The 21202-nt window shown below is 47.1% G+C and overlaps 1 protein-coding gene across 4 annotated transcripts in view; it reads right to left on the bottom strand.

The window, feature by feature from the left end:
• Positions 1–935: 935 nt before the first annotated feature.
• SNAP29 (synaptosome associated protein 29) overlaps positions 936–21202 on the bottom strand; it is a 38732-nt gene continuing 18465 nt past the window's right edge. For 3 of the 4 annotated variants that reach the window (XM_056531927.1, XM_056531916.1, XM_056531905.1), the window contains exons 5-6: positions 19303–19389; positions 937–2501 (exon numbers count right to left, since the gene is read on the bottom strand). In XM_056531927.1, the coding sequence (XP_056387902.1) occupies positions 2341–2501; positions 19303–19389 (248 nt within the window). In that variant the 3' untranslated portion in view covers positions 937–2340. Of the gene's footprint in view, positions 2502–19302; positions 19390–21202 lie in introns of all 4 variants that reach the window. The other variant, XM_056531894.1, reaches the window with a different exon arrangement.

Here is a 21202-nt window from a genome sequence, read left to right on the forward strand (position 1 = left end):
TCTTTAAAGAGTTGAAAGGGAAATACTTACTATAGTGAACAGTGCACTACAAGCTTGCTTTGCATATATTTATTTAAAACATTCAAAGAAAAAATGTAATGTTTAAGAAGCGGACCTTTACACAGAAATAAAGGTAAATTTAAGTGGATGTAAAATATTCACAGTATAATTTTAAGCACAATTAGTAAAATAAAACAAAGAAAGATTAAAAGGCAATTAAAGAGAATAATAAATGTCATGCATTGAAGATGTGCAAGTTTTGAAAAAAATATTTTCATGTTGATGTCAGTTGTTGAGTTTTCCCCACTTCGCAGGTGCTCCACAAGTGTTTGTACACCCGACATTGATATTCAGTCAAGGGACCAGAGAGACAATGAAACACCAAATGGAGAAGAGGATAGTGTTTAGGGGATGGGTGGGGTTTGTTTTTATTTTAAATTTGTTTTATATTTTTATTCTTCATTAATCTTTTGCTGCAGATCTCTAATTAATATATAACAAAAGCCACAATGTGTTGATTATGTTGCAGGTTTTAACTTCCCAATTGAATATGAAAGGTCATGCTTTAACTATGAATCTGCATAAGGCTAGGTTCACACTACGATTTGAACTACGGTTACCATATATATATGGCTGGGAGGAGGGGTGGGCAGGGCTTAATCGTGGCACCCGCACTCTGCCGTATTCAGGAACCATAGTTAATGTATGTCTATGAGCCGACCGGAGTGAACCGCAGCCTCCGGTCGGCTGCTTTTTCGGCCGTATGCGGTTTCCCGACCGCAGGCAAAAACGTGGTCAACCACGTTTTTGCCTGCGGTCGGGAAACCGCATACGGCCGAAAAAGCAGCCGACCGGAGGCTGCAGTTCACTCCGGTCGGCTCATAGACATACATTAACTACAGTTCCCGAATATGGCTGAGTGCGGGTGCCACGATTAAGCCCCGCCCACCCCTCCTCCCATCCGTATACGGGAACCGTAGTTCAAATCGTAGTGTGAACCCAGCCTTAAAAGTCAATTTACATGCAAACAATTTCTGCAATGCGCAGATTGTCCACTCACACATCCAAATGAATTTGCTGTAGGAAAATTGACCAGTGAAAATCAATTAAGGTATATTAACATGTGGCAGATGATTTGTAGAAATTTCTGCAACTGTACAATTCAGCTAAATGTAGCTTGTGGCAAGCCAAGCAGATATATAGAAACAACTCTGCTCGCTTATACTGAATGAATTTTTCACTATTCTCATGGACACTTGTATTAGGAGAATCAATTCTCGCAGCAAAGGTTTCACACATAGGAAATTCAGTCTTTGGTGAATAGAAAAATTACATCCTATTCGACAAGGTTTACTTTACTAGCTTATTGATGTACATGAAAAAAAAAAGTTGAGGCATTCTGTAAATACATTGCATTACTTATCTTACACTGACCCTGCCAGTATCAGGCCTTGATCAAACATGATACAGTTTCCAGGCAGAATAATTCTGCTCGGAAATTCTGTTCCAACAGAGTCCCATTGTTTTCAATGGGATTCTGACGCACTGTGCACAAGGCAGAATATAAGCTTCTGCAGATGGAACGGACATGTCAATTCTTTCTGTGGAATCCGCTCGGAAATGCATTGCAGTCTAGGGAGACAGTTCCGAGTGGTCCTAGCACCAGCATGTTCTGCCGGCGCCAACTGTCTGGTAAATGCTCGGAAATTTTCCTCCATGTGAACATATCCTCAGAGTCCAGAGCCCAATTAACAATTTTACAGGGTTCAAAGCCAAAATATCTCCTTGCTGACTCATAAAACCACAAGACTTTGGTGATCAGTAATAAGGGGTGCAAAGTCTTTACACTGTTATCTCTAGTAATCTAGAAAGGAAAATGTACCCCACTGCAATATAATAAACATTGGGAGGCATGACAAGCTTATGAATGATTTTCAATAACCAGCTCAACCAAAATGCTAATTTAGATGGAGGATACCGGCTGTAACTCCAAATAGTAAAATATAAGAAATGCAATGTATCCAAAGATACGCAAACTATTATGTTCACTATATCTATATATTAACTGTAAACTGGTATTTAAAGATGGCTATACCCTTCACAGCAAATCTCAGATGATGAAGTCATAAATATTACTAATCCTTTGCAATATTACTCTATTTATAGAACCTATATTTTCATGAATTGCTTGTAGGATAATCTCCCTGGAATACAGAAAAATATGAAATGCTCGATAGGAGCATTATAAGAACATGAGGAGCTTGTGATGGTTTGTTCTGTAAAAGGTTGGAAGGATTTAATATAGGAGAGGACTGTTATGGCTAGAATATATGTAGCTTTTCACAGCTCATCCCGGATCCTTTTGTCTGTAGCCTTGATATTCAAGTCCACCTTATCCACCTTTCCTGTAAGGCGCCCAATTACTTCATCTTGTTCATCAATTTCAGACTGCAATCCAAGCGCTAGATTTTTAAGATGACTCAAACCCAGATTCATATCGTCTGTAAAATAAAGAAGAGTTTTGACTTATTATAGTTAAGTAGCTATATTCTCCAATACTTTACTGTACTGATGTAATGGCACAAAGGGTTAGAGGTTACGCAGCTAATAAAACTTACCCCCTATGCACAGACTAGGGCAGTGTTTCCCAACCAGGGTGCCTCTTGCTGTTGCAAAACTACAACTCCCAGCATGCCGGGACAGCCGAAGGCTGTCCTGGCATGCTGGGAGTTGTAGTTTTTCAACAGCTGGAGGCACCCTGATTGGGAAACACTCGGCTTGGGGATAGGCGTCTGATTGTAGGGGGTCCAACTGCTGGGACTAGAGTGTCTCAAAAGGTCAGGACTGGAGCATTCAGAGGTAACAGACTGGCCCTGTTCTGAAGATCACAGGAAATCTGTGGATGGGGATAAGTGTCATTAGCTGAATAACCCCTTTACCACAAAGTTTATAGCCACACTGTTTAAATAAACATAGATTTATGAAATTTTAAATGTTTCTCTTTATATTTCCAGTGAAGGGTCTGTTGCAAATTGTCAAATTTGACAGAAATAATGGCACCATTGTTTTCCAGTTAAAATACTATATAAAACAAAAAAGGACACAGCATGCTCTAGGTATGGTGTTTGTGCTGCCATATCTTCATAAGCTTCTCATAAAAAAATAAAAAGATATTGTACAGATAAAAACAATATAGCAATAGAACAAAACAAAACCCCTTCAAAACACCTTTTCCTTTGCTGAGGAAGTCACAGCTAAAATGTTTATATCTGAAGCTAGGGTGGTGATCAAAATACCACTATAAGGCCATTGGGGGAGATTTATCAAAACCTGTGTAGTGGAAGAGTGGTGCAGTTGCCCATAGCAACCAGATTGCTTCTAATTTTTTTAATAGGCCTGTGAAAAATAAAAGGAAGCAATCTGACTGGTTGCTATGGACAACAGCACCACTCCTCCTCTACGCAGGTTTTGATAAATCTCCCCCATTGTACTTACTACAATATTCAAGTGATTTTTGTTATCCAATTAAAATGATTGCCAGTGGGTTAATGCTAGTTACGTATATACACAGTGGCCATTGACTAGATAAAGTTTTCCGAATACTTCCTTATCCACTAAGGCTCATTACATTTTTCAAGTATGTATGTAGAACACAAAGGCCCAGATTTATCAAACTAGAGTGATTTTCCCCCAGCAACCAATCACAACTCAGCTTTCACTTTACCAGAGCTCGTTAGCTGAGCCGTGATTGTGTGTGAGAAAAAAATTGTGATTTTCTCACAGCAACCAGTTTGATAAATTTGGGCCAAAGTCTTTTTCCTGGTGCCAGGGCTCAATAAATCACACTGCTGCTCAGCCTATCACTGGCCAAGGTAGGACAGCGCAGCAGTTCATGATTAGCTGAGCGGTAGTCTAACGCGTCAACCACCGGCAACAAGGAAGAGATCTGCAGCGAAGGACAGGGAGCAACACTGAAGGAACCGGGGGAGAGGAAGGAAATGAGTTGAGATTTTTGTTTTAACGCCTGCAGCCTGGGAAAAAAAAAATTATATTACATATAAAAAAAATAAATAAGGGGCGTGTCCTGCTATGGTACGAGCAAGACGCTGAGGTACAGAGCTCCGTCACCCAGGCCGTCATATTGGGGGATATCGCCACTGTAAATGGTCGGCAGGAGATCAGGAAAGAGGGGACACTCCACCAAGACACCCAAGCACACAGGGACCCCGATCCGGAACTTCTTCGGCCCGCTGAGAGATCTGCAGGAGCCACCGCAGAAGATGCCGGCCCAGTCCAAGATGGCGCGGGACCAGCAGGGCTCTACTACTCCCGCCCACTCCCCTCCAGCCACGAGGCAACGCACAGCGGGGACCGGAGCGGCGCCGCATGGGACCCCGCTCCCGGCACTACTGGACTTACCGACCAGAGCCCCTCGCAGCTCCATACAGCCTCCGCTGCCACCGGGAACTGTGAAGACCGGGCTCCGGGTGACTCGGCAACTGCCGGAAGAGACGAGTGGAGATGCGCAATGTACCTCACAAACGCACCTCATGGACTGCCTCACAGAGGATGCCTGCGGGCAGCCGGGGACCCACGCTGGAGCTGCACCCCGAACATCTTGGGCGGAGGTGAGTGCTGGAGGGGTCCTGAGCACGCCACCACCCCAGGCCCTGTCTCTTATGCACTCTACTGCCATGGAGGGATGCAGGGCTCCCTCTCCATCCCCTAGCATCCCCTCCATATTCAGAAGCCAAGAGGGACCCCCCTCTCCATCCTTCCCTCTCAACCCTCCAGAAGGAGAAGGGGCGCATGATCTGCCTACCCAGGATGACCCCCACTTTCTCCAGGGATCTCCCACTGCATCCCCAGCCTGGCTGTCGCCCTCCCTGGCCCATAATCTGACTGCCATGACTGAGGGCCTGGCCTATGAAGGGCCTCCACAGAGGGGACAGGGTGTGCAGGGCCAGGGGTCTCGTCAAGTGCCTGCTGGCTCCCCGGAGTACATGAATATTGCTTCCACCCTCCCACCACCTGCCCAAGCGGTGGCTCTCCTTAAGGGGCACTCCGAATTACAAGCACTGCTGGCACTGCTACCCACGAAAGCAGATATGTCTGCGTTGGCTTCAGATCTCAAATTTGCCTGGCGCCAGGACTTGCAACCTGTTAAACGCGATGTAGCCGACATGCAGGGTAGGATTAGAGCTCTGGAGGACTTTAAAGACTCTGTTACTGTCTCACTAAAGGACATGCAAACTGCTCTGAATGCTCAAACTTCCACACACCACGCCTTTGCGGATCACTTAGACGACATTGAGAACAGAAATCGGAGAAATAATGTTCGTATACGGGGCCTTCCTGAGGCTACCAGAACGCCTGACCTGCTTGCCACGGTTACCGGGATTTTCAACCTGATACTGGGACACCCACCAACTACTCATATTGAAATTGACAGAGTCCATCGGGCTCTTAGGGCTCCCAGCACGGACCCTTCTCGACCGCGAGACGTTATCTGCCGTATCCACAAATACACAATAAAGGAGCAACTCATGCAGAAAGTGCGCCTACAAGGGGACATAGACTTTGATGGAGCTATCCTACAAATTTATCCTGACCTGTCCCGCCGCACACTGAGGCAGAGGGCTCTGCTACGCCCGTTGCTGAGACACCTGCAGGAACGTAACATCCCGTATAGATGGGGATTCCCGTTTGCCTTATATGCCACCTCTGGAAACCAGACAGCCTCCTTACGTCACCCGGGTGACCTCTCTTCCTTCCTGACTGCATTGGGACTCCCACCTTTGGCGCTACCTGAATGGATCGCCTACCTGAGGGACCCTTATGCCCCCCCCCCAACCTTGAGACCTTCACAACGCCCCCAGAACCGGCGCCTGGCTGATGGGGAACCGCTCCCTCAGAGACGCCGGCCTACCAGATCGGAGTCGAGGGGAATGGAACTGTGATTAAATGGAACTGTGATTAAGTTTCGCATCAACGACCAATACTGTCTCCGAGCCTGCTATTGACCACTTGTATACCCTCCAGTGGGCCACCTGATTTTCTGCCGGCCCTATCAATGACTATACTCATGTCATAATCTAGCTCCCACCCACTCTCCCTTCCCCCCCCCCTTCCTCTTAACCACCTCTTCCTACCCCCCCCCCTCCCTCTCTAGCACCTATTCCTTCCCCCCGCCCTCTTCACCATTCCCTCTCCCCCCCCACTCCTTCCTCTTCTTGCCCCCTCCCCTACACCTTTCCCCCTGCCCCCTCCTCCATTTCCCCTCCCCCCCCACACCCCCACCTCCCCATCAGTAGCATTTCTCCTACGAGCTGCTGCTGCTCCCCCCTTATCTTGAGTTTAGGCGGTGGTATCACAAACTGCCGCCGCCTTTGTTTAGCAGTTGTAGAGGCCTGGGATTGACGGAGCCAGCCGATAGTTCTAGTTATTTCCTGATTTCGTTGGGCGTTTTTAGAACTTGCTCTGATACTTTCACATCGTACCCTTCCCCCCACTAGGGTAGGTGTAGTTTACATACACCAGATACGCAGACGTCTAGTGCTGCAGGTAGATTTATTTGCAAGTACACTTGCTTTTTCTTTTACAGATCTTGTATTTTTATTTATTTTTCCTTCTCCTAACTTTCTCTATTTCCCTTGTGTGTCTTTTTGCCCCCCGATCTAGGACTTGGGACTTGCCGCTGACCCCTGCACTCCGAACCCCCTCCTCCGGACTCAGTGACTACTAGCATCATGTCGGACGTTAAGGTAACCACTTTAAATGTCCAGGGTTTTAATACCCCGGAAAAGAGGTCCCAAATTCTATACCACTTACACAAAAACCGCACAAAAATTTTGTGTCTCCAGGAGACTCACTTTAAGACAGGCCATATGCCAGATCGCCTGGGTCGATACTTCACCACCTGGTTCCATAGTACAAACTCTGAGTCTCGCTCGAAGGGGGGTTTCGATTGGTTTCCATCGTTCCCTACCCTTCTCGGTCCTGGACGTCAGAACCGACCCTGAAGCCAGATTTCTGTTTGTTAAGGGGACGGTTTTGGAACAGGTGGTGACTGTAGCGACGATCTATGCCCCTAACTCACTGCAAACCTCATTCCTCACACGTACGCTAGAGGAATTGTCCTCATTCACACAGGGCATGTTGATATTGGGGGGCGACTTGAATTTAGCTATACAACCCCTGCTGGACGCTTCCGCGCAGCGCTCTGCTGTCTCCTATAGACAACTTAGTACACTCAGGAAACTTTTGCACTCCATGCAGCTGTGCGATGTGTGGAGGCTCCAGCACGCCACTGATCGAGACTATACGTACTACTCTAGCCCCCACAACATTTACAGCCGACTAGACTACATATTCCTCCCTCACTTTTACTTACCCAGAGTGACATCGTCTCAAATTGGGAACTTATTCCTATCTGACCACGCACCGGTCCACTGCACAATATTCTTCCCCACCCTCACCAGACCGCAATATAACTGGAGATTAAACGAATCTCTACTTCTTGATACGCTCTGTCTGTCCGATCTCAAAACCACCATAGCACATTTCAGAACTGATCACGTTTCTGATGATACGCCACTCCCCACCCAATGGGAAGCACTTAAATGTGTGTTGCGGGGTGTGCTGATCAGACATGGCTCCCGCCTCAAAAAGGAGAGATCGGAGAGACTGCGGCGTCTTCTAGAAACATTGTCTTCCCTGGAGGCACAACACAAGCGGTCTCTACAGGAATCCTCTTTACGTGCCCTCATCAAAACCCGCCACGACATCTGTACCCTCCTTAACGATGGTTACAAATACTACCGACAACACTGCTCGAAGACTTTCTATGAGTGGGGGAACAAACCTGGGAGATTCCTGGCCAGGGCACTGAGAGACAAGAGAGCTGCGCTCTATATCCCGTCAATCACCACGTCCCAGACTGGGAGGTCCTTCCTTACGAAGGATATCCTTGCCGCATTTGAGTCTTACTATACCAATCTCTATAATCTCCCATCGCCCGCCGACACCCTAACATCGACCTCACCCCACCTCTGCCTGACTGACTATATTACCGATACAGCCCTCCCCAGACTGTCTGAGGAGGACGTTGAGCTCTTGGAGGCCCCGTTTGGGGAGGAGGAGCTGGCCACGGTGATTAAGAACCAGTCATCGGGGAAAAGCCCCGGTCCAGATGGATTCACGGCCAAGTTTTACAAGTCCCTGGGGGATGACCTGCTCCCCCTCCTGCACGGGGCGTTCAATGCTATCTCCCTCAATTCTAATTTCCCGCGAGACGCCCTGAATGCCCATATTGCAGTGATACCTAAGGAGGGCAAGGACCCCAATTTATGTGCCAGCTACCGCCCCATCTCCTTGTTGAACGTTGACACCAAACTATTTGCCAAGCTGTTGGCGAATCGCCTGACCACTGTTCTTGGTCCCCTAGTCCACCCTGACCAATCTGGCTTTGTTAAATCGAGGGAAACCAGGGACAATACTCTCAGAGCATACTCTATCATACACCAGGCCAAGACATCTAGCCAATCATTAATGTTGCTGTCACTTGACGCCGAAAAGGCATTTGACAGGGTGGACTGGGGGTTCATGAATGCTGTCCTCGTGCAGATAGGACTGGGCCCTTCAATGCTGGGACGAATCTTGGCCCTATATAATAGCCCCCAGGCGAGGGTGCGAATTAACGGCTCCCTTTCATCTCCCATTCCAATCCGGAACGGTACGAGGCAGGGGTGCCCTCTCTCCCCCTTGCTTTATGTTCTGTGCATGGAACACCTGCTGATTGCCCTAAGATCGAACCCTGCGATTACTGGGTTTCGACAGGGGGTGGAGAGTCACACCTGCTCTGCGTTCGCGGATGATTTGCTCCTTTACGTCGCGGACCCTCTGGTCTCCCTGCCAGCTATATTGCAGACCATAGAGACGTACTCTCACTTTAGTAACCATAAAATCAACCTGACCAAAAGTGTTGCCCTCAATGTGACCCTCCCTGAGGAGTTGGTGACTCGACTTAAGGAAGCCCACCCCTTCAGATGGTCCTCCACATCCATTACCTATCTGGGTGTCCAGGTGCCCGCGAATCTATCGGACTGTTACGCCCTTAACTTTCAGCCTTTGCTGTCTACGATTGAGGGGGACTTGCGGAGATGGATGAGGGATACCTTTTCGTGGTTGGGTAGAGCGAACATCCTTAAAATGAATGTTCTCCCGAGACTCCTCTACCTATTCCAAACTGTGCCTGTCACCCTCCCCCCCGCATTCTTTAAAAAGATAAACAAGCTGTTTAGGGACTTTATCTGGGCAAACAGGCCATCAAGGATAGCCAGGCAAGTCTTAATGAGAAGTAAGCGGGCGGGGGGCCTGGCGGTCCCGGACAGTCAGGCCTATTATGTTGCAGCCACTCTGGTGAGATTCCTAGACCTCTTTCACGGTCACGCGTCCAAGAGATGGGTGGGATCCGATTTGGGTACTGGCAAACAACTGGCCGCCTTCCCCTGGTTGCCCCCAGATGCCCTGTCCTGGGAACGCATCCGCACTCTGCCCTGGGTGTTGAGGGAGCTGGTCACGACCTATAGGCGCTATATAACGAAGACTGAGCTAATTGTACCAGGTGGACCCCTGACCCCAGTCACTGGCAACCCCCTCTTCACTCCTGGTTTACACCGTACTGACTTTTTAGGGATGACAGGACGAGGGTTCCTCCCGATTAACACCTTCTTGGACGGCACGAGACTGAAACCCTATGAGACACTGGTCCCTGAACGCTCCCGTACACCGCTAGTCCAGATGCAATACCTACAATTGGATCATTTTATCCGGACCATGGGACAGACACTGTTCCTGGCAAGACCTCTCTCGCCTTTGGAACAGATGTGTGTCTCTGACTCTGCGCCCCTCAGGCCTGTATCACAAATTTATCGCTTACTTATGGATAGGGCTGAGCAATCGCCTCCAAGGTATGTGGGGGCGTGGGAGTCGGAGCTACGCACGACCTTTGCTCCCTCGGACTGGACGACTGCTTTTACCATGTGTCACCGACTGTCAGTATCATGTAGGGCGCAGGAGACTAACTTTAAATTACTATCCCGGTGGTACAGGGTTCCTTCTACTCTACACCGCATGTACCCCACTGTACCGGACTTATGTTGGCGTTGCGGCGCACCTGGTGGAACAATGACCCATATTTGGTGGTCGTGCCCCTCACTGACCCGTTTCTGGGAGGTGGTGGTTGCCCGCATCGCCTCCATTACTGGTGTGACTTACATGAACCACCCAAAAGCCCTCCTACTTTCCATACTACCCGCCACTAGGAGAACCCCCTCTAGGGCACTGGCACACTTCCTCCTCATGGCTGCGAGAACTGTCATACCCAGACATTGGAAAGACCCTTGCCCCCCGACCATTTCTGAATGGTACAGGGAGATACTCTTCTTGTGCCGTATGGAGGAACTGATGGCAGACTCCTCAGGTAGACAGGAGAAATACACTACGATTTGGCTTCCCTGGCTCACTTTTGTTAACTCACCCTTCTACGCGGCGGATGATGGTATCTGAGGGGGGTGAGGTAGCCCTCTCGTGGACCGGGACCGGAGTGTTGGGGTGGTGGCTGCGCCCTTGAGTAGAGATTCAAGTGAGTACCCGAGTTCTGATGTTTCTCCTTCCTCCTCCTCCAACCCTCCATACTTCTCCCCTTGTCGTCTTTCCCAGCTCTTTCCCTTTACCCCTTTACTTTATTTTATTTAAAAAAAATTTTTTTTTTCTCTTTCTCTTTTTTCTCTGTTTTCTCGTATCACTGACCTTTATCTCTTCCTAAACACATAAGGATATAGAGACATGTTTATTGACAGTTTAACTACTTGTTTGACCTAGTGCAACCTGTTAGTATCCACGGCATTGTATATTGCCCCCAGATGACATTCCTTTCCTATTGATACTTTGTACCAGATGTTCATTGCCTTATCTTTTTCATGCTGTTTTTCCCATTGATTCGACTGATGAAGATTCTCATTGAGTACTCTACCAATGCTCTTTGCTACTGTTTGTTTATTGCTCAATCAATAAAATTCTTCTGAATGAAAAAAAAAAAAAAAAAAAAAAAAATTATGTAAGAAAAACACTTTAACCCCTTAACCCCTTAAGGACCGGAGGTTTTTCCGTTTTTGCATTTTCGTTTTTTGCTCCTTGCCTTTAAAAAATCATAACTCTTTCAAATTTACACCTAAAAATCCATATGATGGCTTATTTTTTGCGCCACCAATTCTACTTTGTAATGACGTCAGTCATTTTGCCCAAAAATCTATGGTGAAGCGGGAAAAAAAAATCATTGTGCGACAAAATTGAAAAAAAATACGCTGTTTTGTAACTTTTGGGGGCTTCCGTTTCTACGTAGTACATTTTACGGTAAAAATGACACCTGATATGTATTCTGTAGGTCCATACGATTAAAATGATACCCTACTTATATAGGTTTGATTTTGTCGGACTTCTGGAAAAAATCATAACTACATGCAGGAAAATTAATACGTTTAAAATTGTCATATTCTGACCCCTATAACTTTTTTATTTTTCCGTGTATGGGGCGGTATGAGGGCTCATTTTTTGCGCCGTGATCTGAAGTTTTTAACGGTACCATTTATGCATTGATAGGACTTATTGATCACTTTTTATTCATTTTTAAATGATATAAAAAGTGACCAAAAATGCACTATTTTGGACTTTGGAATTTTTTTGCGCGCACGCCATTGACCGAGCGGTTTAATTAATGATATATTTTTATAATTCGGACATTTCCGCACGCGGTGATACCACATATGTTTATTTTAATTTTTATTTACACTGTGTTTTTTTTTTTTATTGGAAAAGGGGGGTGATTCAAACTTTTAATAGGGGAGGAGTTAAATGATCTTTATTCACTTTTTTTTTCCACTTTTTTTGTGCAGTGTTATAGGTCCCATAGGGACCTATAACACTGCACACACTGATCTTCTATGTTGATCACTGGTTTCTCATAAGAAACCAGTGATCAACGATTCTGCCGCATGACTGCTCAGGCCTGGATCTCAGGCACTGAGCAGTCATTCGGCGATCGGACAGCGAGGAGGCAGGTAGGGGCCCTCCCGCTGTCCTGTCAGCTGTTCGGGATGCCGCGATTAGCCGCGGCTATCCCGAACAGCCCGACTGAGCTAGCCGGGAACTTTCACTTTCACTTTTAGCCGCGCGGCTCAGCTTTGAGCGCGCGGCTAAAGGGTTAATAGCGCGCGGCGCCGCGATCGGCGCTGCGCGCTATTAGAGGCGGGTCCCGGCTTCACTATGACGCCGGGCCCGCCATGATATGACGCGGGGTTACTGTGTAACCCCGCGTTATATCAGAAGAGCAGGACCAAGGACGTACCGGTACGTCCTTGGTCCTTAAGGGGTTAAGGACCAGGCCAATTTTATTTTTGTATTTTTTGTTTTTCCTCCTTGCCTTCCAAAAATCATCTCTTTTATATTTCCATCCACAGACCCATATGGAGGGCTTGTTTTTTGTGTCACCAATTTTACTTTGTAGTGACATATTTTACCATAAACTGTACGGCACAACCCAAAAAATATTATTTATGTGGGAAAATTGAAAAGAAAACCACAATTTAGCAAATTTTGGAAGGTTTTGTATTCACGCTGTACACTTTCCAGTAAAAAAAGACATGTTTTCTTTATTCTGTGGGTCAATACGATTAAAATGATACCCATGTTATATGCTTTTCTATAATATATGTACCTCTTTAAAAAAAATCTCAAACTATTTTAACAAAATTAGTATGTTTGAAATTGCCCTATTTTGACCACCTATAACTTTCTAATTTTTCCGTATATGGGGCGGTATGAGGGCAAATTTTGCACCCTGATCTGTAGTGTTTATCGGTACCACTTTTGCTTAGGTTTTACTTTTTATTAATTTTTTTAAAATAAAATGTGACAAGTAGCAATTTTGGAATTTGTTATTTTACGTTTAAGCCGTTCACCGTACAGGATATTAAACAATATATTTTAATAGTTCAGACTTTTACGCACGTGGAGATATCAAATATGTTTATTTTTTTATGCTTTTTTGGGGGTAAAATGTCAAAAACGGATGATTTATTGGGGGAGGGGATTTCTTAATTTTTTTTCTTTTTTACATTTTAACTTTTTTTTTAACACTTTAATAGTCATTTGATTGCTAATACTGTTCAGTGCTATTCATAGGGCATAGCACTGATCAGTGTTATAGGCTATCTTCTGATCTGCTCGATCTCAGAGCAGAAGACCCCTGAAGACGGCCGTATGTAGGTGAGGGGACCTCCGGCCGCCATGCTGGATGATCGGATCTCCATTGCAGCGCTGCGGGTGATCCGATCATCCATATAAAGTACAGCACTGCTGCTGATGCCATGATCTGTATTGATCACGGAAACTGAGGGGTTAATGGCAGACATCCACACGATCGGGGATGTCCGCCATTACCGGCGGGGTTCCAGGCTGCTGATAGCAGCCAGGACCTGCCACAGATGACACGAGCACCGGTCCGGTGATCGCAGTCATGGCGGAGCATAAATACATGTCATGGTGGGTTAAGTACCATGGCACCATGACGTACATTTACATCAATTGTCGTTAAGGGATTAAAAAGTGGTACTCCGGAGGGGAAATTTTTTTTTTCAATTCAACTGGTGCTAGAAAGTTATACAGATTGGTTGATTTCTTCTATTTCAAAACCCTAAGCCTTTTTTGTACTTATCAGCTACTGTATGCTCTATAGGAAGTTGTGTAGTTCTTTCCATTCTTACAACAGTGCTCTCTGCTGCCACTTCTGTCTGTCTCAAGAACTGTCCAGGGCAGGATAGGTTTGCTATGGGGATTTGCTCCTGCTCTGGGCAGTTCCTGATGCAAACAGAAGCGTCAGCAGAGAGCACTGTGGTAAGACTGGAAAGAACTACACAACTTTCTCTGTAGCGTACAACAGCTGATAACTAATGGAAGAATTAAGATTTTTATATAGAAGTAATTAAAAAATCTGGGAAAATATATGTATATACCAGTCCTCAAGAACACTAGGGATGTGTAGAATAAAGAGGAAAGAAAATAGTGGATCTAATAAGCATTTATTAATGTATATAAGTAAGTAAATGCAAATAAATCACCACTCTGCAGGGCCCTTGCAGGAATGAATTGGTGATTTATTTGCATTTACTTGGCTTCCCTGTCGTCAAAAAACTGCCAAAAAAGGAGCGGAACACCCTGGAAAGGGGGCATCCCGGGACACCGGAGTGACAGACATGGGAACTAGAGGTTCCTGAGTCACCTGGAAGACATACACGGAAGAATAAACGGCTAAGAAAGGAGCGGAAGACCCTGAAAAGGAGCATCCAGGAACAATGGAGCGGCCAACATGGGAATTAGAGACTCCTGGAAGACATACACATGAAGGGTAAGGAAACCCAACGTCCGTGAAACGCTTTGGGTGACAAACTTCCATGTCGAGACAGGAAAAAGTGCGGTAGAGAAAGACCGCCCCACAAAGGGATAGTGAAGAAGTCTGGGCAGGATCGCTACACATGCCTGAGACCTCAACGATCACTAAGTCCAAAAGAACTGTGAGGACAGACCAAGAAAATAAGGCACACCGCAGCATCCTAGGACCGTGTCCAAGACAAGGAGACTAACTGGTCCTCAGCGGTCCAAGCGGACCAGGGAACCAAGCTGAGCCAGCTTCTGGGCACAGGAAGGTTACCCCAGAAGACTGTGGTGTCAGAGCAGCGCAACTGATGCAGACAAAGGGAAGGATGAACACACTCTTCCAGGGAGATTGCACCAAGGGAGGAGGAGAGCAATGGAAGGACCCAAACAGACGGTGGCTAGACCAGCTGTCGTCGAGTCATACATGATTGCATAAACTTCTCCAACATAAGAGAGTGCCAAGGCTGCATGAGAAGCTGTAGATAACCAAGAAACAGGAAGAGAGCCAGCCCAAGATAGTGGGCAGTAAGCACACAAGCATGTACAGCGAAAGGCTCTTCTGAATGCTCCAGCAAAAATAAAAAATAAAAAAATAAAAAAGCACAACAAGAACCCAGTCAGATACCCCATCTATATCATGAGAAAAAGAGAGATGGTTCCATATTGGCAGTAGAAAGCGCCCAGCGAAATAGTCACCCTAGCGGAGGTGAAAAAAAATAAATAAATAAAAAAAAAAATAAAACACAAGGGGTGGTCGAGATGAAACTCAGGCACTGACTATGTCAAGCTCCCTGAACCTCGTACCCCCTGAGGAAAGGGTATTGTCAAAGTGTGCCAGGTACTGAAGGAGCAGGGAAAAGCCACCCTACGGCAATGGGACAAAGTACTTGGTGGACGTAGCCCCCAGGAACTCTGCAACAACAAATCGAGGTACGGAGGAGCCAATTTGAGTCCCCAGAGAGATCAAAATCCTGGACACTGGTGCTGGGCAAGGATACAAGGTCATGACTACGAATGCAAGTAAGAAGCACACAAAGGAACCAACTGCCTAAAGAGGGACACCCCAACAGGGTGAAGCCCTGGACCAGATGGGGGGCCAATGGAGCCATCACGGTCGTGACTAAGGCAACAGAGCAGGCCCCCGAGCCACCCTGCAAAGGAACCCAGGAAGATGCCTGGAGGCATAGGGAGGGGGGTGCTGAACCGACTGTCGCCCCATCATGTCAGAATAGAGGAGCTCAACTGCCGCAGACCTGTGAAAGCCAAGATCACAGAAAGGCCCAAGGCACACTCACCGACAGAAGGAAAAGTGGGCTCTACACGTGCAGAGGGACAGTAGCATATGTAGGGACACAGACATGGTTACCTCACGACAGTAGTGGGGTACCAAGACTGCGGACATTAAAAAAATACGGTAGTATGGAAGATAGGCTCAGCACCCAACAGTATGTCACAAACATGCCCCTAGCAGACCAACGTGGCACTCTTAGAAAGGGGAACACAGAGTGCTGCTGTTGCTGTGAAAGGCAATGGAAACTGCAGGACCATGGCCACACCGGGTCCCGCATCCAGAAACACACACTGAAAGTGGGTAATCAGCCGACAGAGCAGCGGGCATGTAGAGAAGGACCTGGTAAAGTAGAGAATCCTACGAACATGTATGCAGTGCATTGTACAGGGCAAGTGAGCGACATGGGGTAACTTACTCGAAACTACACCTCGGCAGTGGGTTCCCGGAACTTCTATCCACGGTGTGGGAAGTGTATGGTAGTTGACCCGACGTAATAGTAAACCATGCAGACAACCATCTGGCTGACTGGTATAGGATTCCTGAATGCACAGGACCACTCCTTTGAACCCTCCCACAGAAAGAGGGGTAATGGAGTGTGGCCGATCTAACGGGCACTCTGGCAGTGTAGGAGACCAGCAGACAAAAGCTGGCTGACTGGCATCAGTCCCATGTTACTGCAGGGACCCTCATCCAGATTACTCACACCAGCAGTGAGGTACAAGAACCAGACTGTGCCCGCGGCTGCCCTGAGAAGGAAGACCAACTGCGGCGGAGACCGTGTGGACAACAGTCTGGTTGAACAAGTACACTTCCAGGCACTGGCAAAAAGGGGACGACACCCAGATAGGCAATTACTGTGCTTCTCTGTCGCATGTGGGAGGGAGGGGAGGCCTAGAAGCCATGGATAGCATCCCCGCCACCCTGGGAGAGCGGGGGAAGCAGAGAAGAAGAGGTGGATTATATCCCCGTCACCCCGTATAGGGTGCATAGGACACGTTGGTTCACTCAACACCTCGCACAGCAGTGGGGAACCGGAACTCCAGCCGCATATGCGTCAGCTGTGTGATGAGCGACAGGCGGTGGAGAAAACCAAGCAGACCACTGTCTGGCTTACTGGTATGGGTCCATGGTATACAAGCTACTCCATCAGACACCTCGCACTAGCAGTGGGGTACCAAAATCCAGCCGCAGATGCAGCATCTGAGAGATGATTGACAGGCGAAACTACTGTCTGGCATACCAGGTACAATCCCTGCCCACGCAGGGACACTTCCACCGAGACCTTGCACTGGACGTGGGGACAGCAGCCTGTGGAGGAGGGATAGATTGCATGTACAGTACAAGCACACTCCCTTGATGGGTGACCAGTGGACAGGCGTTCTTAGCGTCCGCCAGGTAAGAGAATGCCCTTGCAAGGGCATTCGGGCCAGTGCCATCCAAGGTGGGGGGAGTGGACCGGATTTGGCCGAGGGCAGACATGGTATGGCACCCTCAGAAAATAGGCATGCCAGAGGCATACCTTGAGCTACTCAGTACAAGGAAAGAAGCAAATAAAGGGGACCCCATATACAGTCCTTGGGCTATAGCCAGCCATAGCAGACAAAAAGCTACAATAGCTATAGGCCACTAGAGGGAGCACGGAGAAAACAGTGGCCACTAGAGGGCGCTAGACAGCGCCCAAAAAGGACTTTTTTTTATTAATGTTACTGAATAATGTGGAAGTAAACATTGGGCACAGGGTGCCCTGCAAAGTGCTGCCTGCAAGAACATATGTCCCTTATGCAGGGACACTAACATAAATGCAGGCAGGAAACCCCCTGGAGCAGCAACGGTTCATAGCAGCACACCTATAAAACCGCCTACTAAGCCGCTGCACAGCTCAGGGGGTAAGGAACAATAGCAGGCAGAGATAAAGGGCCCCTGCCGGGCTACTAACTCGGGAGCAGAGGAGAATTTCCTAAAAGAGCGTTGCTGACCCCTGCAGCGGTGAAGAAGGGCGGAGCTAGACACCGCAGTGTGAGGTGTATACCTCACTGGTCACGGCCCGTAGCAGCACGCGAACTGGAGAGGAGGGAGGAGCTGCCTGACCTCCCCGCTCGCGCGTTGAGCCAGGGGAAGAAAGGCGGCGCTATAAGCCGCCATGAAGCCTCAAGCTCCTGCAGGCTGCGGAATTCTTGGCTCTATACAAAAAATAAATAGCCGGCTGAGCGGGAACAGCCAGCAATGCTGGCAGAGGGGAGCTGAGGGGGAAGAGACTTGTGGAGGAGCCCCAGCAGAGAGTCAGCGGCTATCTTCCAGCAGAACTCGTATCTCCCATCCGCAAGACTGCCTAGTCTGCGGACGAGAAAGGCGACGGGGTAGCCCGCAGTGCCGGCTACTGCCTAAAACACGGTTGCCTCTGAGGATGGTGAAGTCCCCGTCCACAGGTAAATGTGGTCCCATAGGCAAGCTCCGGGAAAAAAAAATATTAACCCCCAAGACTCCCATAGATATGAACCCACTGTCTATATAAGTCACCCCTCAATAAATAATTCCCAGAGAGTAACGGAGGGGGGAAGGGTGGGAGTAGTAGTATGCTTACCTAGTACTTGGCTATACTCACCTCGGGCATCTTCAGCTAGCTTATGGCCGCTCAGCAACAACCTGGCACAACAAGAGGTAAGCAGGGGCAGTGGTGGACCTGGACCTAGGGCACAACCATCTCCAGGCGCTAGCCGGTGGCAATAAGGGGTTGACGGCCCATACCGTTATGTTCCGTGCCCCTTTGTGACATGTGGGAGATCAGGTGGCGCCATGCTCCCGTCACCCCACCAAGAAAAACAACAAAGGAAAAAGAACCTAACTAGACATACTTAACTGGAAAATAAAATAAATAAAAGACCAGGTCTGGGAGTGTCTACTGAAACTAGCTAAAACTGATTACCTCACTTCCAGTGGGCGGGTATATCCTGCCAGGGAGAAGCCGACTTTTTCCTAGTGTCAGCGCCTCCTAGTGGCAAGAGCATATATCCATCAGTATAGGTCCCCCCCCCCCCTCCCCCCAATGTTTTTCTCAATAAATAAAGAGTAAAAAAAATAAATGCCCTTATCTCACTAAAGCCCTGTATTATCAAACAAAAAAAAACAAATCATTATACATGATGACTTGTACTATAAAAATGATAATGTTATTTATCCCACATGGTGAACACCATAAAAAAAAAAAGGTAGCATGCTAAAATGGTACCCATAAAAAGTACAGCTCATCATACAAAAGTTCTCACACAATGTGGTTGGATGAAAAAATAAAATTATGGCTGGTGGAACATGGCAACAATTGGCAATGATTTTGTTAAAAACTAAAATGTACCACTAATATAAAGTACAGTATAATGTCACAAAAAAAATAATCTAAGAAAAGGGGTTAAAGTCAAGCTTTAGAAAACATAGTTGGTGACATGCAAGTGTCTTCTATAGTAATTTAATGTATGTAGATATTTTTGATAATATCAATTAACAATTAGAAAAACCACAATTACCCAAGTTATTGTCGATTTTCTGGTGGTAACCTCTCAGAGCTGGGTTTATGTGTTGGTACTCAGAACTTGTTGCACCTCTGCTGGTGTCTGAAAAATAAAAAAAGTTACAAGTACATGAGCCATTTTCATAATAGACAATAGTAACTAGTAGTTAGGATGTATGTAACTTCATAGTGCACACCATTTTCACAATGCATGCTTCATGTTAGAATTTGTCAGTAACATGTTAGGAAAAATTGCTGTCATCCAATTCTTTCAAAATTATGATCAGACTCCTGCAGTGACAACAGCAAAACTTTAGGGTATGAGAATTTGTTAGCTTTATATTTATATAAAATCACATACAATATATAACTTATCTGCTCATGAATCCCTGCTAAGAATGTTATTTCCCATATCAGAAACATGTATGATTTTTTTTCTCCCACGAATTGCACATATAGCCACGGTTAGTTTTAACCTGTTTGAAGCTGGCAGACATAGTCAGGCAATTAAAGCAGTCAAATCCACTGTGTTAAGAAATCCATTTTAAAGGCCCGTTATAATGTCCCGTTAAGAAAACCCTTAAGAAACGGCCTTTACAAAATCCCATTAAAGTCTATGGGATTTTTTCACTATCCGTTATCACCCATTATGAATAACAGACGTTATTTGTGACGGGAGAAAAAATATTACATGCATTATTTTTTTTTCCAGTCACAAATAACATCCCTTATTCATAACGGGTGATAACGAATAATCAAAAAATCCCATAGACATGAATGGGATTTTGTAACGGCCGTTTTAAGGGTTTTCTTGATGGGTCATTATAACTGTCTTTAAAACGGAGCAACATATATAGTGTGAAAGGAGCCTAAACTCATTGACGTAAATGGCAGTTGCGCACACAGTGTAGCCTCGCTCTTGGTGCTACTACGTTTGGACACTGTCAATAAGAGCAAATTGTAGTACAATCGACTCTCACCATCTTTGCCAGCCGCAAACAGGTTAGAGATAGCAGGGTAGCTACCGTATTTATCGGCGTATAACACACATTTTTTAGGCTAAATTCTTTTGCCTAAAGTCTATCTGCGGGCGCTTTAAATCATTGAACTGCAGCGGCTTTTGCAGGTCCAGAGACCTGCCATCGCTGCCCGATTCTCTGCCCCTGCCTATCCTGGGGTCCAGAGACTGCCGGCGTCGCTGCCCCATTGCCTCCCCATCCCTGGTTTTTCTGACCCCCTAGAGGCCCCCAGGAAAGGCAGGGGGAGAGAGGCAGTCGCTGCCCGCTTATCTCCCCCTGCCTTTCCTGGGGTCTAGAGCCGTGCTGCCGCCACTTCTCTCCCCCTGGCTATCGGCGCCGCTGCCCCATTGCCTCCCCCATCCCCGGTTTTATAATTACCTGTTGGGTCGGGTCCGCGCTGCTTCTGGCTCCAGTGTCGCGTCTCCTGCGTCGTTGCTATGCGCTGAGTGGCGCAATGACGAGTGACGTCGCATTGAAGACGTCACTCGTCACTGCGCCTCGCAACGACGCAGGAGACGCGACACCGGAGCCAGAAGCAGCGCGGACCCGACCCAACAGGTAATTATAAAACCGGGGATGGGGGAGGCAATGGGGCAGCGGCGCCGATAGCCAGGGGGAGAGAAGCGGCAGCAGCAGGGCTCTAGACCCCAGGAAAGGCAGGGGGAGAGAAGTGGGCAGCGACGGCCTTTCTCCCCCTGCCTTTCCTGGGGGCTTCTGCAGGGTCAGAAACAGTGTATCGGGGTATACACATGCACCCTCATTTTACCAAGGATATTTGGGTTAAAAACTTTTTTTACCCAAATATCCTTGGTAAAATGAGGGTGCGTGTTATAGGCCGGTGCATGGTATACACCGATAAATACGGTATATTAACAATTTGTGGGAGAATGATTATTA

The sequence above is a fragment of the Hyla sarda genome, chromosome 1, assembly GCF_029499605.1.
Source record: "Hyla sarda isolate aHylSar1 chromosome 1, aHylSar1.hap1, whole genome shotgun sequence".
NCBI lineage: Eukaryota > Metazoa > Chordata > Amphibia > Anura > Hylidae > Hyla > Hyla sarda.